Below are 19,298 nucleotides of genomic sequence, written 5' to 3' on the forward strand. Positions count from 1 at the left end.
TATTAGTAACAAAATTTGAAAGTCTTTCTGCACTTTTGGCTGTTGTTTCTTCGATTACTGGCCTTTTCTCCGAATTAGTTGCCAAATGTTTAAGCCTTTCTGCAGTTTCAGCAATTGTTTCTTCAATCGTACCATCTAGTGGCTGAACGGGTACATCTTCAACAGTTATCATGTCATCAGTTGATGGATTGTTGACTGCTTCAAGTACAAATGGAGCTTCAGTTGTTTTTGTTCCTTTTCCGTTTCGTGTGTTCTTTGCATTAGTGGATGGCGCCATTGTTAACACCTATTTCCTTATGAGGTAAGGCTTAGTATGTCAACAAGATACTAGAAGTAATCTAGCTTTAGGAGGGCGGAGTGTTGCCGATTGATTTTTACCCTCGGGAAATAATCCCTGCAGACCCGGTTCACAAGTATAGAAACTTGTGGGGTGGCTTAATCAATCTGTCGTCCGTAGAGCGTAAGAGTGCTAGCCGGATGACTTCTAGTGAGAGAAAGTAGAGAGAGAAAGTGAAGTGAAGTCTCAGCTCTCAAAGTTGTCAGAATATCTGAACCGTGTAAAATGACGACCCAAGGGGTCTATTTATAGTGTCAGATCCACCAGATTGCTTGGGGACACGTGTCAGATGATGATTTCTGTTACTTGTGATCCAAAATTTACGCTGAAGGTGGCGTTCTCCGGCCAGGGCTTACGCGCTAGGCGGCCTTCAGGGCTTACGCATGACGGAGCATCCTGTACAGCGGAGAACGCTGAACGGAAAACTTCACAGAACTGTTGTTTCCAGCCTTCCTGATGCTACTTTTATGCAACCATTATGCCTTTTATGTGTGTATACGATAGGATACACCATTAGCGTGCAACTACGGTGAGATCATAGTCCCATCTTTTCAACAACTTTTATACTTTTAAATCATGGGATGAGATACGGTTATACTTTTATACTTTGAACACAAGTATGAAAACAAACATTCCACGTACGAGTTAGAACAAAAATCCTCAAGTCCAATTATCATCAGTTACACTTGCAGGGTGTAAGTGTAAGCGTGAACTTATGTTGTGTGGCCATACGGGTTTGACGAACCCTCATTCGGACGGTTCGCTACCGTCGGTGGATGAAATATATTTTCGGGTATAGTGTAGGTTCTAACACTATGATTCATAGGTACCATTCAGTTAAGCCTTGATAATTGGGTGCTCGACAAACGAACAACATCTTCGGAATGCAAACGATTTGGATAATCAACATATACTAAATCTTGTGGTTCAAAAACAACGTTTACAAATACACCTATGATTTCACCAACGTTTTTCGTTGACAGATTTTTATATGTTTCTCAGGTTCGTATTGGCTACTTGATACATGCTTCCGCACACTTTGATTATTTGCTTGGGGTCAAGCATACATGCATACGCTAGTGATAGCATCTTTGGATTCAAACTTAATGTTTACATGCATACGCTATTGATAGCATTCGTGATTTTTAACTTATATTATGTCGCAAGTTATTTCAATTATACTTATTAACTTTTGTAAACTTATACTTGTTGTCGAACCGTTTGGTTTACTTAAAACTTTGCCAGTCTTATACGTTTCAAATGAATGCGACATAATTTCGGTCAAACACGTCTCATTTAGGGACTATGATCACGTAACGGGACCTAAGTTGACGGCGCCGTCAATGGCGATTTTGTCGGGTCGTCACATGTAATCAATTTGTTCATAATCAATAAAATTCTATTTTCTCAACCCTAATTTCTTTGGTGATCATAACCGTCTCGAATAGGTTATATCAGCCTCCATATCCTTTAACTGTTAAATCTTTTTTCTTCACATAGGATTACGTGTTTGAGAACTGATTTTGCTATTGATATTGCAATTTTTGGATTAGATATTTTAAATAATATAATGACATTCCCTTGAGCTGTTGTAGGATGTGTGAAGTGTGAGATGCATTGGAGATAGAATATCAGTCCCTTGATGAATCAGATATTGGTCCTAAAAGCTTTCCAGCAGATACAAGTGTTGCTACCGTGAAAAAATTCCTTTTTCAGTAGATAATAATTAATAAGTTTCGTTTATCATCTTTCAGGTGAGTACTTTGATTTATGATTACAAGGTTTTATTAAGTTTCAAAGATGAAAAAATGTGGCCCCGACCAATGATAAAGAAATGTGTTTCCTTTTGGTTTGCTATTATAACCATGACTATTGGTTGCATCTTTTAGGATTTGTGTCTGCAATTTCTCTTATTAACTTGCAATCCCAATTGTAAAAGGGTTTTGATATTTCATCAAACCGCTTATAAATGTTTTTTAAGTTCGTACTTATAGGAACGATGATAATGGGAGAATATGATTTTCAAACATTGTAATTGCAATATCATGTTAAATGGAATCATTTGTAATATTGCGTAACATTGTAATTGTATGAGATTTTTTTTTTTTTTAAAAAAAAAAAAAACATGACATGGTCATGTGAATTGGAAAGCATAATTAGTTAATAGCTAATGAATGTACATTGGAAGTTTTATTCCTTTTTTTTTTATTATTTTTATGTTTTCTTTATATTTACAATTGAAATTTGAAATTTATTTAAAACCCGCCTTTCATAAGTATCTTGAGTAAGGTTTTTTTATAGCGTTTATGTTTTTTGTTTTGTCTATGTGTATTAGGGGGTCATATATGACTGTTGGATATGTTCTTATTTTGTTGCAGTAACAAGATTTTGAGTATCAATCTTTCAGTTCGATGACAGCAACCATTGAGTGTTGCTCCTAATTGATTCAACCTAGTTAGGTGCAATTGCTCAAAGGATAACCAGCTCTTGCCTTAGCAAGGTAATATCACTTCACATTTTCCCCACAATTAGTCATTCATATTATATTTTGAATGAAATAATTACTCATATTGTGATGTTACCTTCTAGCTCCATGTTTAATATTTGTGATGGATTAAAACAATATTCATACTTGTATGTATATATTTTATATATCATGTACCTTATGGTCAGGTTTGCAACTTTAGTACCCGTGTCCATGCCTCTTATAGTGACCTATGGCGGTGATGGAAATTGTATAATTGATAGTGATAATAGTTGCCAAGATATGCTGAAAAAAGCCTTTGTGAGCTGTTTCCTTAAGGTTGGTGATGACATTAGAGGAAAAGAAGGAAATGATCATGTTGCTCTTGAAAAAGTTGGCTTCAGTGTTGTTGATATTATATGACCTTGTGTTTTGAGTATTTCTATGGATTGGATTGACAAGCATTTTTTGTATGAATCTTGCAACAAATTTAACACTAAAAATAAATTATAGGTATTCCATATGCTATGGACTAGGTTAGCATAATTTTTTTTCTATTAAGCACTTAGGATGATGTAGAATATTGTCAGTTGAAAGTTGATGTGTTGACTTATAAACTCAACTTTAATTTTGCATTTGCGAATTTAGTTTAATAGCCTAAATTCAACCTGTATTTTTTTTTCTTTTCTATAAGCACTTAGGATGATTACTTGACTGTAAATTTGAACTCATTAGATATGTATTCACTATAACCGATTGATTTTGAGTGAATTTGGTTATTATACTTTAAACTGCATCCGAGATGAAGCTGAAGCACTATTTCCTATTCAGGTATAATGTATCAGTTATCATTGAGTTTGGATTTTAACAAGCTGACTTGGAGAGTTTGGATTAATGAGTTGAATGGGTTTATGAATGCGCGTATTTTTGAGCCAAATCTTTCCGTTTATTTTGCCAATTTTGAAGTCCTTGATAAATGGACCCGAGAAAGCAACAAGAATGACTGGGCATGGCAGGCAGCCTACAATTCTCGTGCTTTATCTAAATAGAGAAATTACCAAAGCAGATGTTGCAATTGATTAATGTCGTTGATTTAGATGGAATATGTTTAGGGCATATTGATTATTGATTCTTATAAATGTTTATAGATTTTAAGTCTATGGTGAGGTTGTTTAATTGACTTCAAATTGAATAGAGTGGATCGTTTTTTTTTTTTTTTTTTTTTTTTTTTTTTTTTTTTTTTTTTTTTTTTTTCCTTTTGATACAATTTATAATCTTGAGATGGGCACAAAGGCTATGAATTTTGTCCATGATGGTCACAGAGGCTATGAGTTTTGTTGAAAAAAAAATTATTTGAGCATTACACACTTTAACCCCAATATTTTATTTCTAAGTGTATTGCAATTTGGTATAGGTTGGACATTTGGTAATCATTTTAGGAGTAGTGTTGTTGTGTACACTACCTACTAACTAACTACGTGTTGATAGTTAAGTATGATGTTACTAAAATTCAAACAATTGTTTTGACTTCATTTTTCGTTAAACCCGTGTAATCACGGGTCATAAACTAGTTACAACATTACGGAGTCTTGAAAGATACCAAAAACTACAAAGTTATGGAACCACACTTGGATTAAATAAAAATACATAAAGAAAATACATTTGTCACCTTATATATTACAATAAAGTACAACATGCGTTTCTGTTTCCGTTTCTAACGCTAAGGTAAACACAGAAGTTGTGAAAAAACTACAGTAATAAATATAAGGACTAGTCGAACCCGCACACCTGGTCCACCTACAGGTCAACACAGAGGTAGGAGATTACGGATCCTGCACGCCTTTGAGTCCTCTCACTAACCTTAGCCTTCTCTATCAAAACCTTCTTTAAATTAGTGCAGCTAGAAATTAGTGTAGCAACACCAGCTGCAGTAATACCTGGGCAATATACCATATGGCAGGATTCGAGCAGTTTGCATGTTTTAACAAGATGGGCTAAGCCAACATCTGTTATTTGACGACAATGTGATAGTACGATATCCTTTAGTAAAGGGCATCCTTCACCTACCTCTGCCAATGCCATGTCACGCAAATTCTGTCCACCAACAATTTTAAGTTAATTATTATACAAAATCCTTAAAAAACAATAACTGAATTCTGTTCTTGCTGAAATATTTCTGCATATGATAATGTAATAACCTAAGAACCACACGACGAGCGCAAAAGCGCGCGCGCGCGCACACACACACACACATATAGGGGCAGGATCAATGGGGAAGTAACCAATCGGGGGGAAGCGGGGGGAAGCAAAAAAAAATCGTTTTTTGAAAAAACTTTGTTCACGAACATTATAGATTGGATGAAAATAAGAACATTTAGAAAAGACACTTCGTGATGAATGTTATTATTTTGGCGGGAAAACGATCGACAAAAATAACATTCAAGATAATATTGTTCGTGAAGAATGTTAACGTTTTTTTTCTTCATGTTTTGTGAAGTAAAATTTAGCCCGATTTAGAGTTTAGGGTTTAGGGTTTGGTGTTTTGGGTTTATTCCATAAACCCAAAACACCAAACCCTAAACTCTAAACCGTTCGTGTTAAAAACTCAATCTAAATCCTAAATCTAAACCCTAAATCTAATATCTAAACCCTAAATTTCTAAACCCTAATATCTAAACCCTATAAACCCTAATATCTAAACCCTAATATCCAAACCCTAATATCTAAAACCTCAACATACGCTCGAAAAACACGATAATTGTTATATATTACTTCTTCAAGCATTTTTCCGTCAAAATAAAAACATTTATCACAAAGTGTCTCTACTAAATGTTCATATTTTCATCCCATCTATAATGTTCGTGAACAAATTTTTTTCAAAAAACGAAAAAAAAAAAAAAAAGTTTTTGCTTCCCCCCTCCCCCGATTGGTTACTTCCCCCTTGATCCTACCACTATATATATATATATATATATATATATATATATATATAGAGAGAGAGAGAGAGAGAGAGAGAGAGAGAGAGATTACCTGAAGAACGCTTACATCTAAATAACTTAGTTGAGGGCAGCCTCTTGCAATTGCTATTATCCCGTTATCCCCGATTTGGTGGCAGCCACTAACATTTAGATGACGTAAAAAGGGACAACCCTGACCAATAGCAACTAGGGCTTCATCTCCTACCCTGCAAACATATATAATGAATATATTTGAATTAAATTAAATATATTAAAATATAAATACAAAAATTAATGGACTAGAACAAGCATATCTAAAATATGAAAAATGAATAGACAAGAACAAGCATATCTGAAATATGATAGCAAAGAAAAATGTAATAATACACAAACTTTGTCGGACATGCAATGCCACCTAATATCTTGTATATCGAATTAACGGATCCCAGAAGTTGTTACCTGTCGCAAAACCGAATGCTGAGATCTGTAAGGTATTTACAGTTGTTCCCAACAGCTATAATTCCCTTGGTCCCAACCTATGAAAACAATGAAATACACATCAACATGTGTATAGTGGATGAAACAGGATAGACAATAAAAAACTAACATCAATTTATCTCATGAATAATTATAAACTCCTGGGCACATATTGATTCCTTCAAGTCAATAGTCCTTTTTAAAGATAATTCACATAAGACTTTCATATAAATATAGTGATCTATTAAATCAGTGAAGTTTCTAAAAAAAATGGACAGATACAGCCTTTTGCCACACCAAGGTATTAATTAGATTATCAAAAGAACAAATTAATAAAAGAAGTTAACTGGAAATAAAATTGAAGGGGTAGCGTAAAAAAGATGAAATAACGGACAGATATGAGAGGATAGTACCTCGTAACATCTTCGTATATGAAGCCTTTTCAAATTCCTACAACCTGTGGCTATACTATATATGGCCTTATCCCCGATAATTGAGCAATCCACCAAGTGAAGAGCTTCTAGAAGCTTGCAACCTTTACCAACCTCGGATAAGGCTTCATCACCAACTTTTTGACAGTACAGTAAAGCCAACTCTGTAAGTCGCCTGCAAATGTACTCTACTCAGATCAATTTCTTAACCAAGCAAATGGAGATTAAACAAAATTAATCAACACATCCACTGCCATATGCACTATCCACTTGCATTGTTTTGTTATTGGACTTGATTACTTTGATCAGTCAAACCTACATAGTTCCATCGTTGATTTTTCTTGAACTTTTTTTCTTTATAAACCAACATCAAATCCAAAACAGGATACGCTACTATGTTTCATTAGTTACATCTAATCTACTTAATACGTTAATAAAACAACTTACTTTAAATAGAGGTTGCATATTTTGATAAAACTAATGGAAAAAGGAGGGGATTTTATATATTGCCTTCGTTTGATGGGTATGATGCAAAAAAGCATCAAACATAGTAACAATAGGTTAATAAACTGGTAATAAAAAAACTTACATGCAAGATTTTCCAATACTTTCAATCCCATATGTGCCAATATTGTGGCATCCATTAACTTCAAGGTGTGAAAGTTCAGAGCAACCAGCTGCAACAGCTTCTAATCCTTTGTCACTTAGAAAATAGCAATCACTAAGCATTAAACTCTTTAACTTTTTACATCCCTTTCCAATGGCACAAAGACTCCTGTAATGCCAATAAATCACATACTTAGATCTACTTCAAACTTGTAAAACATGGTGTGCTAACATGCATATTAAACTACTTCTATCAATGACTCAATGGTTATCATAGATTAAAAATAAAAAAAAATAATAAAAAAAATAAAAAAAAATAAAAAACAAAACAAAACAAAACAAAACAAAAAAAAAAAGCCTTTTATAAATCTCCACGAAATGAAAGTGCTGCATTTAACAAGAACATATTGATAAGAAGATAGTTTATGAACGAGAAAGGGACCAAGTTAGAGAAACTTACTTATCAGTAAATCTCTGGAAACTATACAGCGCTAACGACTCTAACGACAAGCAAAAAACACCTACAGCAGTCAAAGCCTCATCAGTGACATTGATACATTGCAGACTCAGATTTTTCAAATGAGAACACCCTTTTGCAACTGCGAGCACCCCTTTATTGTTAACAAATTCAGAGTCTAAAGATAAAGTTTCAAGAGAGTTGCAATGGGCTCCAACAGCTTCTAATGAACAGTCAGTTATTTTAGCACATGCTGCAACGCCTAGCCATTTCAAGGTCTTCCCACAACCAAAGGCTAACTCAACCAAACCTGTGTCAGTTAAACCTTCACAAAACCGTAAATTTAGTACTTCGAGTTGCCTACAACACTTTCCAATAGCCACTAGACCTTGATCTCCGACATAGCAACCCTTCAGAAAAATTAAAAGTAAAGTTACACTAGATTCTGAACTTCAAATGTTACTATTGATTTAACAACATGTGCATCTAATAGTATAACTGCATCTAAAATATTTACCTGTAAGTCCAAAGATTTCAAGAATCTACACTTTTGAGCTACAGAGCCAAGGCCTGCGCTTGTTGCATTGGAGCACCAGATTAGGCTCAATTTTTCAAGATGGCTAAATCCATCAGCAACAGCATTTAAACCAGCATCAGATATACAATACGAATCTGATTCACCAGCTCCAGCATCACTTTTCTCAGACACAAAGTGAAGCCTGAGCCATGAAAGAGAAGAGTGACTGGCATTGCGCCTTCTTCCCTGCATCATTTCGTGATAAATTAGTATGATTGAACAGATTCAATAGATGTTTAAAAGCTCATTCATTATTAAAATTATGTAACTAAGTGAATAACCAATTGACCTCCTTATTCCCCATGAGAAAGAGAGATACGGTTTAGAGGAAATTTAGTAATTCTAAATATCTAAAAATTGTAGAAACAATGAATCACATGTTATCTCCTCTATCTCAACTCAGTGATCAGCATAAAAAGGTTTTGGCAATTTCCCCACCAAGTAAAAGTCAGTGTCCCTTCAAATCACTACTTTTCTCTCTTCGAGCATCGGATGTGAACAATGTTTTTACTAGAGGTGTTCATAGTGATTCAAGCATATCAAATTATTTCATAATGTAATATCCAGTTTTCTACACTCACCAGATCCGACAGAAGCTAATTATCAGCTTAAACATTCCAATTCAATATCTAGGGTTTGTAGCACTTACTCATAAATACTATAGCCGATAAATTACCAAATACTATTCATAATTGTAACAAAATCATCACACCTACATTAAAATATTCCAATTAAACAAATCACATACACGCAAGATCAATAAATTAAGTTTTGACCTAATATAAGATCCAAAATTGGGGGAAATGAAACATACAAAATCGACAGGGAGAGAAACTGAAAGACGTTCATCGATGTAAACATTAGTGACGTTGGGAAAACGGCGAGCGAGAAGATGAATGAGAGCGTCAGGGCTACCGGAAGCACCGATGCGAATTGTATCGCGACTGAATCGTTCTAGGGTTAACCACCGGCGGCAAACGAGGGAGCATGCATCTCTGCTTGATTTTGAATCGAGATTACGGAAAATTTCGAGGATCAATTCGTCTGGCACAATTGAATTGATTAAATCATGGCCTTTCATTGTGAATTTTTGGTTTTGAGATGATCGGTGGTGGAGTGTGGCGGTTGACTATGGAGATTGGAACAACGTTTTGGTTTAGGTGAGCTGATGATGATGATATGTATGAATTTGTTTGTGTGTAGGGTGAAATGAGATAAAAAGGGACGTAAAGTTGAGTGTTACCGTTCAGCGTTCGATTTTAACGATGTCTTGTTTAAGTGTTACCGGTTTTAATTGATTTTTTTTTCCCATTAATTTTTAGATATAAAATAAATAAATGACCGAACAAATATCGGTAAAGAAACAAAACAATTATATGTAGTAACAATTATATATTTATATGTATCTATATATTATATCTATATATCTATACTATATTATATATATTAAAATAATTAATTAATTAATCGTATAGTTGGTGTATGTATAGATTTGAATAGCAAGCGAACATTATAAAAACGAAAAGTAGATACGCTTGAAATCTGAGAAGTTAGCTCATATTATATTACTATTTTTTATATTAATTATTAATATTAGTATGATTAATAGTTAGACATACAAATTTTTGAATAAAGGTTCCAGTACCCGTTAAAATTTTATTTGATTATGATATACTCTACTTATTATACCTCCAATATTATAATCGAGAGAGAAATACTTTTTTGAGGGAAGTGGGGAAAGTAATTTTTTTCTTTTTTTGAAAAAACTTTGTTCACGAACATTATAGATTAGATAAAAATATGAACATTTAAAAAAGACACTTTGTGATGAATATCATTATTTTTGCGGGAAAACGCTCGAAGAAAAAAATAAAAACATTCAATGGATTGAATGTTTTGCTGCTGAGTTTTTTTAAGGGGTTAGAAAGCAGGGTTTAGAAATTAGGGTTTAGAAATTAGGGGTTTATAAATCAGGGTTTAGCTATTAGGGTTTTGGGTTTAGAAATTATGGTTTAGGAATTAGAAATTAGAGTTTAGATTGAATATTTTAACACGAACGATTTCTAGTTTAGGGTTTTGGGTTGAGGGTTTACGGAGTAAACCCGAAAACCCTAAACCCTAAACTCTAAATCGGGCTAAATTCGAAAAAAACACTTCACACAAGATGAAAACAAAACGATACAAATAAACTCAGCAGCAAAACATTCAATGCATTGAATGTTTTTATTTTTTTCTTCGAGCGTTTTCCCGCCAAAATAATGACATTCATCACAAAGTGTCTTTTTTAAATATTCATATTTTCATCTAATCTATAATGTTCGTGAACAAAGTTTTTTCAAAAAACGAAAAAATAAAAAAACAAATTGCTTCCCCCTTCCCCAAAAAAGTACTTCCCTCTTGATTATGACCATATATATATATATATATATATATATATATATATATATATATATATATATATATATATATATATATATATATATATATATATATATATATATATATATATATATATAATAAAAGGATCAAATTAGAACTTTTTTGTGTGAGAACCCTAAGAACTCCAAAATACCCAAAAATACACTGAAATTCGAGCAAAAAGGGGCACGGTCAAGCAAAAAAGGGGATAGTCGAGCAAAAAATAGGAAATTCGAACAAAAAACATGATATTCGAACAAAACAAAAAAAAAGGCAGGCGAACAATTTGTGTTCTACATTTTGGATAGTAGAACAAAAAAATGTAGAACACGTTGATAGTCGAACAAAAAACATGATATTCGAAGAAAAATGTGTTCTGCATTTTGGGATTGGAAAAAAAAATTGCTCGACTATGATTTTTTTGTTCGTTCGTGTTTTTAATTTTTGCTCGACTTCCCTTTTTTTGCTCGAATTCCCCTTATTTTGCTCGAATTTTAGTGTATTTGGGTGTATTTTGGAGTTACTATAGTTCTCACACTAAAAAAGTTCTAACTGAATCATCTCTCTCTCTCTCTCTCTCTCTCTATATATATATATATATATATATATATATATATATATATATATATATATATATATATATATATATATATATGTAGTGGTAGGATCAAGAGAGAAGTAACCAATCGGGGGGAAGCAAAAACTTTTTTTTTTCGTTTTTTGAAAAAACTTTGTTCACGAACATTATAGATGAGATGAAAATATGAACATTTAGTAGAGACACTTTGTGATAAATGTTTTTATTTTGGCGGGAAAACGCTCGAAGAAGTAATATATAACAATTATCGTATTTTTCGAGCGTATGTTGAGGTTTTGGCTATTGGGGTTTAGATATTAGGGTTTAGATATTAGGGTTTATAGGGTTTAGATATTAGGGTTTAGAAATTTAGGATTTAGGGTTTAGATTTAGGGTTTAGATTTAGGATTTAGATTGAGTTTTTAACACGAACGGTTTAGAGTTTAGGGTTTAGGGTTTGGGGTTTAGGGTGTAGGGTTTAGGGTTTGGTGTTTTGGGTTTATGGAATAAACCCAAAACACCAAACCCTAAACCCTAAACTCTAAATCGGGCTAAATTTTACTTCACAAAACATGAAAAAAAAACGTTCATATTCTTCACGAACAATATTATCCTGAATGTTATTTTTGTCGATCATTTTCCCGCCTAAACAATAACATTCATCACGAAATGTCTATTCTAAATGTTCATATTTTCGTGTGATCTTGATGCGGAAAAAAAATTTCAAAAAAAACGAAAAAAAAAATTTGCTTCCCCCCGATTGGTTACTTCCCCATTGATCTTGCCCCTATATATATATATATATATATATATATATATATATATATATATATATAATCAAGAGGGAAGCATTGGTCTTGAAGCTGATCCCTAGGTTACAACACATTCGATCGTTAATTCCTCACATCGCCGCCTACTTTTCTAGAACTGACCAACGCCTCACCTGCATATGGATGGATGGCTTGTAGTTTGATGTTTACTAGTTGGCGTTTGGGATGGGTAGAACACTCTAACACCATGCTCCTGATATTCATGTCTTCTGTGTTAAATGGGTCGTAATGTTGTTATCGAGTTTTGGTGTCAATTACTTATTATTGTTAGTTGTTGTAGTTACGTCAACTTGTTGTGGTAATTAAATGGTTTATGATCTGGTTTAATTCTCTTAAAACGGGTTGTGAAAGTTTCAGTATCAATATGGTTAAAAGGGGTCAAAATATGATCTCATTTGAAACTAAGTTCCCACTTAGTGAAGTACAAAATTTCTTTTTGAACCCACTTGGTGATTTTAAATTTTGTTTAATAGAATCTCATGTCTCATTAAAATAGAGAACTTTTTCACTGGGATCTTTTAAAAAATCTTGTCATTTTTCGGCGTCGGTTATGAGGATATTTCAAGGGTTCCTATTTACTTACTAATCGTTGGGTTAACGGGTTTGATATCGACTAAAAAGTCAGATTTTTACCTCCGATATTGAGCCCAAAAACTATAAATTATCAACTTTATCGAGGAATTAAGGGTTTATTTGCTTTATTTGGTAGATCAAGTGATTATGAAGACGATGCAAAAAGCATCGAAGGATATGAACTTAAAACGAAGAATCTAAAGCGAAAACGGTGAAAACCAAGTTACGATCTCGGAAACCAAATTACCATCTCGGAAGCAAGAAAACCAGAGCCATACGACCATGGCATACGGGCACCCCATACGGCCTGCCACCATCCATACGGCATGTGTAACAACCCAACTATTTCCATGTAAATAATGTTGAAGATTATTTACTTATGTCATTAATGTCAACTTGTGTATTTATTTACTTTAATGACAACGTTTTTTTTTATTGAAATAAATGCGATTGCTTTTCGGAAAACATCTCATATAGAGGGTGAAATGTCCCGTTCTTATTGATTAAAAACGTTCCATATTAATTGATTTCGTTGCGAGGTTTTGACCTCTATATGAGACGTTTTTCAAAGACTGCATTCATTTTTAAAACAAACCATAACCTTTATTTCATAAATAAAGGTTTAAAAAGCTTTACGTAGATTATCAAATAATGATAATCTAAAATATCCTGTTTACACACGACCATTACATAATGGTTTACAATACAAATATGTTACATCGAAATCAGTTTCTTGAATGCAGTTTTTACACAATATCATACAAACATGGACTCCAAATCTTGTCCTTATTTTAGTATGCAACAGCGGAAGCTCTTAATATTCACCTGAGAATAAACATGCTTTAAACGTCAACAAAAATGTTGGTGAGTTATAGGTTTAACCTATATATATCAAATCGTAACAATAGACCACAAGATTTCATATTTCAATACACATCCCATACATAGAGATAAAAATCATTCATATGGTGAACACCTGGTAACCGACAATAACAAGATGCATATATAAGAATATCCCCATCATTCCGGGACACCCTTCGGATATGATATAAATTTCGAAGTACTAAAGCATCCGGTACTTTGGATGGGGTTTGTTAGGCCCAATAGATCTATCTTTAGGATTCGCGTCAATTAGGGTGTCTGTTCCCTAATTCTTAGATTACCAGACTTAATAAAAAGGGGCATATTCGATTTTGATAATTCAACCATAGAATGTAATTTCACGTACTTGTGTCTATTTTGTAAATCATTTATAAAACCTGCATGTATTCTCATCCCAAAAATATTAGATTTTAAAAGTGGGACTATAACTCACTTTCACAGATTTTTACTTCGTCGGGAAGTAAGACTTGGCCACTGTTGATTCACGAACCTATAACAATATATACATATATATTAAAGTATGTTCAAAATATATTTACAACACTTTTAATATATTTTGATGTTTTAAGTTTATTAAGTCAGCTGTACTCGTTAGTAACCTATAACTAGTTGTCCACAGTTAGATGTACAGAAATAAATCGATAAATATTATCTTGAATCAATCCACGACCCAGTGTATACGTATCTCAGTATTGATCACAACTCAAACTATATATATTTTGGAATCAACCTCAACCCTGTATAGCTAACTCCAACATTCACATATAGAGTGTCTATGGTTGTTCCGAAATATATATAGATGTGTCGACATGATAGGTCGAAACATTGTATACGTGTCTATGGTATCTCAAGATTACATAATATACAATACAAGTTGATTAAGTTATGGTTGGAATAGATTTGTTACCAATTTTCACGTAGCTAAAATGAGAAAAATTATCCAATCTTGTTTTACCCATAACTTCTTCATTTTAAATCCGTTTTGAGTGAATCAAATTGCTATGATTTCATATTGAACTCTATTTTATGAATCTAAACAGAAAAAGTATAGGTTTATAGTCGGAAAAATAAGTTACAAGTCATTTTTGTAAAGGTAGTCATTTCAGTCGAAAGAACGACGTCTAGATGACCATTTTAGAAAACATACTTCCACTTTGAGTTTAACCATAATTTTTGGATATAGTTTCATGTTCATAATAAAAATCATTTTCTCAGAATAACAACTTTTAAATCAAAGTTTATCATAGTTTTTAATTAACTAACCCAAAACAGCCCGCGGTGTTACTACGACGGCGCAAATCCGGTTTTACGGTGTTTTTCGTGTTTCCAGGTTTTAAATCATTAAGTTAGCATATCATATAGATATAGAACATGTGTTTAGTTGATTTTAAAATTCAAGTTAGAAGGATTAACTTTTGTTTGCGAACAAGTTTAGAATTAACTAAACTATGTTCTAGTGATTACAAGTTTAAACCTTCGAATAAGATAGCTTTATATGTATGAATCGAATGATGTTATGAACATCATTACTACCTTAATTTCCTTGGATAAACCTACTGGAAAAGAGAAAAATGGATCTAGCTTCAATGGATCCTTGGATGGCTCGAAGTTCTTGAAGCAGAATCATGACACGAAAACAAGTTCAAGTAAGATCATCACTTGAAATAAGATTGTTATAGTTATAGAAATTGAACCAAAGTTTGAATATGATTATTACCTTGTATTAGAATGATAACCTACTGTAAGAAACAAAGATTTCTTGAGGTTGGATGATCACCTTACAAGATTGGAAGTGAGCTAGCAAACTTGAAAGTATTCTTGATTTTATGAAACTAGAACTTTTGGAATTTATGAAGAACACTTAGAACTTGAAGATAGAACTTGAGAGAGATCAATTAGATGAAGAAAATTGAAGAATGAAAGTGTTTGTAGGTGTTTTTGGTCGTTGGTGTATGGATTAGATATAAAGGATATGTAATTTTGTTTTCATGTAAATAAGTCATGAATGATTACTCATATTTTTGTAATTTTATGAGATATTTCATGCTAGTTGCCAAATGATGGTTCCCACATGTGTTAGGTGACTCACATGGGCTGCTAAGAGCTGATCATTGGAGTGTATATACCAATAGTACATACATCTAAAAGCTGTGTATTGTACGAGTACGAATACGGGTGCATACGAGTAGAATTGTTGATGAAACTGAACGAGGATGTAATTGTAAGCATTTTTGTTAAGTAGAAGTATTTTGATAAGTGTATTGAAGTCTTTCAAAAGTGTATAAATACATATTAAAACACTACATGTATATACATTTTAACTGAGTCGTTAAGTCATCGTTAGTCGTTACATGTAAGTGTTGTTTTGAAACCTTTAGGTTAACGATCTTGTTAAATGTTGTTAACTCAATGTTTATAATATCAAATGAGATTTTAAATTATTATATTATCATGATATTATCATGTATGAATATCTCTTAATATGATATATATACATTAAATGTCTTTACAACGATAATCGTTACATATATGTCTCGTTTAAAAATCATTAAGTTAGTAGTCTTGTTTTTACATATGTAGTTCATTGTTAATATACTTTATGATATGTTTTCTTATCATAGTATCATGTTAACTATATATATATATATCCATATATATGTCATCATATAGTTTTTACAAGTTTTAACGTTCGTGAATCACCGATCAACTTGGGTGGTCAATTGTCTATATGAAACATATTTCAATTAATCAAGTCTTAACAAGTTTGATTGCTTAACATGTTGGAAACATTTAATCATGTAAATATCAATCTCAATTAATATATATAAACATGGAAAAGTTCGGGTCACTACAGTACCTACCCGTTAAATAAATTTCGTCCCGAAATTTTAAGCTGTTGAAGGTGTTGACGAATCTTCTGGAAATAGATGCGGGTATTTCTTCTTCATCTGATCTTCATGCTCCCAGGTGAACTCGGGTCCTCTACGAGCATTCCATCGAACCTTAACAATTGGTATCTTGTTTTGCTTAAGTCTTTTAACCTCACGATCCATTATTTCGACGGGTTCTTCGATGAATTGAAGTTTTTCGTTGATTTGGATTTCATCTAACGGAATAGTGAGATCTTCTTTAGCAAAACATTTCTTTAAATTCGAGACGTGGAAAGTGTTATGTACAGCCGCGAGTTGTTGAGGTAACTCTAGTCGGTAAGCTACTGGTCCGACACGATCAATAATCTTGAATGGTCCAATATACCTTGGATTTAATTTCCCTCGTTTACCAAATCGAACAACGCCTTTCCAAGGTGCAACTTTAAGCATGACCATCTCTCCAATTTCAAATTCTATATCTTTTCTTTTAATGTCAGCGTAGCTCTTTTGTCGACTTTGGGCGGTTTTCAACCGTTGTTGAATTTGGATGATCTTCTCAGTAGTTTCTTGTATAATCTCCGGACCCGTAATCTGTCTATCCCCCACTTCACTCCAACAAATCGGAGACCTGCACTTTCTACCATAAAGTGCTTCAAACGGCGCCATCTCAATGCTTGAATGGTAGCTGTTGTTGTAGGAAAATTCTGCTAACGGTAGATGTCGATCCCAACTGTTTCCGAAATCAATAACACATACTCGTAGCATGTCTTCAAGCGTTTGTATCGTTCTTTCGCTCTGCCCATCAGTTTGTGGATGATAGGCAGTACTCATGTCTAGACGAGTTCCTAATGCTTGCTGTAATGTCTGCCAGAATCTTGAAATAAATCTGCCATCCCTATCAGAGATAATAGAGATTGGTATTCCATGTCTGGAGACGACTTCCTTCAAATACAGTCGTGCTAACTTCTCCATCTTGTCATCTTCTCTTATTGGTAGGAAGTGTGCTGATTTGGTGAGACGATCAACTATTACCCAAATAGTATCAAAACCACTTGCAGTCCTTGGCAATTTAGTGATGAAATCCATGGTAATGTTTTCCCATTTCCATTCCGGGATTTCGGGTTGTTGAAGTAGACCTGATGGTTTCTGATGCTCAGCTTTGACCTTAGAACACGTCAAACATTCTCCTACGTATTTAGCAACATCGGCTTTCATACCCGGCCACCAAAAATGTTTCTTGAGATCCTTGTACATCTTCCCCGTTCCAGGATGTATTGAGTATCTGGTTTTATGAGCTTCTCTAAGTACCATTTCTCTCATATCTCCAAATTTTGGTACCCAAATCCTTTCAGCCCTATACCGGGTTCTGTCTTCCCGAATATTAAGATGCTTCTCCGATCCTTTGGGTATTTCATCCTTTAAATTTCCCTCTTTTAAAACTCCTTGTTGCGCCTCCTTTATTTGAGTAGTAATGTTATTATGAATCATTATATTCATAGATTTTACTCGAATGGGTTCTCTGTCCTTCCTGCTCAAGGCATCGGCTACCACATTTGCCTTCCCCGGGTGGTAACGAATCTCAAAGTCGTAATCATTCAATAATTCAATCCACCTACGCTGCCTCATATTCAGTTGTTTCTGATTAAATATGTGTTGAAGACTTTTGTGGTCGGTATATATAATACTTTTGACCCCATATAAGTAGTGCCTCCAAGTCTTTAATGCAAAAACAACCGCGCCTAATTCCAAATCATGCGTCGTATAATTTTGTTCATGAATCTTCAATTGTCTAGACGCATAAGCAATCACCTTCGTTCGTTGCATTAATACACAACCGAGACCTTGCTTTGATGCATCACAATAAATCACAAAATCATCATTCCCTTCAGGCAATGACAATATAGGTGCCGTAGTTAGCTTTTTCTTCAATAACTGAAACGCTTTCTCTTGTTCATCATTCCATTCAAATTTCTTCCCTTTATGCGTTAATGCAGTCAAGGGTTTTGCTATTCTGGAAAAGTCTTGGATGAACCTTCTGTAGTAACCAGCTAGTCCTAAAAACTGGCGTATGTGTTTCGGAGTTTTCGGGGTTTCCCACTTTTCAACAGTTTCTATCTTTGCCGGATCCACCTTAATACCTTCTTTGTTCACTATGTGACCGAGGAATTGAACTTCTTCCAACCAAAATGCACACTTTGAAAACTTAGCGTACAATTCTTCCTTCCTCAATACTTCTAACACCTTTCTCAAATGTTCACCGTGTTCTTGGTCATTCTTTGAGTAAATAAGTATGTCATCAATGAAAACAATGACAAACTTGTCAAGGTATGGTCCACACACTCGGTTCATAAGGTCCATGAACACAGCTGGTGCATTAGTTAAACCAAATGGCATGACCATAAACTCGTAATGACCGTAACGTGTTCTGAAAGCAGTCTTTGGAATATCATCTTCTTTCACCCGCATTTGATGATACCCGGAACGTAAGTCAATCTTTGAATAAACAGACGACCCTTGTAGTTGATCAAATAAGTCGTCGATTCTCGGTAGTGGGTAGCGGTTCTTGATGGTAAGTTTGTTCAACTCTCGGTAGTCGATACACAACCTGAATGTACCATCTTTCTTCTTGACAAACAAAACAGGAGCTCCCCACGGTGATGTGCTTGGTCGAATGAAACCACGCTCTAAAAGTTCTTGTAATTGGCTTTGCAGTTCTTTCATCTCGCTGGGTGCGAGTCTGTAAGGAGCACGAGCTATTGGTGCAGCTCCTGGTACAAGATCTATTTGAAATTCAACGGATCGATGTGGGGGTAATCCCGGTAATTCTTTCAGAAATACATCG

General features: G+C 33.9%; 1 protein-coding gene across 1 annotated transcript; it reads right to left on the minus strand.

The window, feature by feature from the left end:
* Positions 1-4,423: 4,423 nt before the first annotated feature.
* Positions 4,424-9,477, minus strand: LOC139898455 (uncharacterized). The gene is made up of 8 exons (XM_071881183.1): positions 9,121-9,477; positions 8,247-8,492; positions 7,733-8,139; positions 7,256-7,441; positions 6,649-6,841; positions 6,218-6,294; positions 5,832-5,985; positions 4,424-4,895 (listed from the first exon to the last, which is right to left on the minus strand). Exons 1-8 carry the CDS (start codon positions 9,385-9,387, stop codon positions 4,599-4,601), a joined length of 1,827 nt encoding a protein of 608 aa, XP_071737284.1. The 5' UTR covers positions 9,388-9,477; the 3' UTR covers positions 4,424-4,598.
* Positions 9,478-19,298: the final 9,821 nt, after the last annotated feature.

Source organism: Rutidosis leptorrhynchoides, chromosome 3 (assembly GCF_046630445.1).
Source record: "Rutidosis leptorrhynchoides isolate AG116_Rl617_1_P2 chromosome 3, CSIRO_AGI_Rlap_v1, whole genome shotgun sequence".
NCBI classification, from domain to species: Eukaryota; Viridiplantae; Streptophyta; class Magnoliopsida; order Asterales; family Asteraceae; genus Rutidosis; species Rutidosis leptorrhynchoides.

Coding starts and splice junctions, on each gene's coding strand:
- LOC139898455 (XM_071881183.1), bottom strand. CDS start 9,387: ATGAAAGGCCATGATTTAATCAATTCAATTGTGCCAGACGAATTGATC. Junction 8,140..8,246: donor TGAAATCTTTGGACTTACAG/GTAAATATTTTA, acceptor ATTTTTCTGAAG/GGTTGCTATGTCGGAGATCA. Junction 5,986..6,217: donor AGCATTCGGTTTTGCGACAG/GTAACAACTTCT, acceptor ATATGTTTGCAG/GGTAGGAGATGAAGCCCTAG.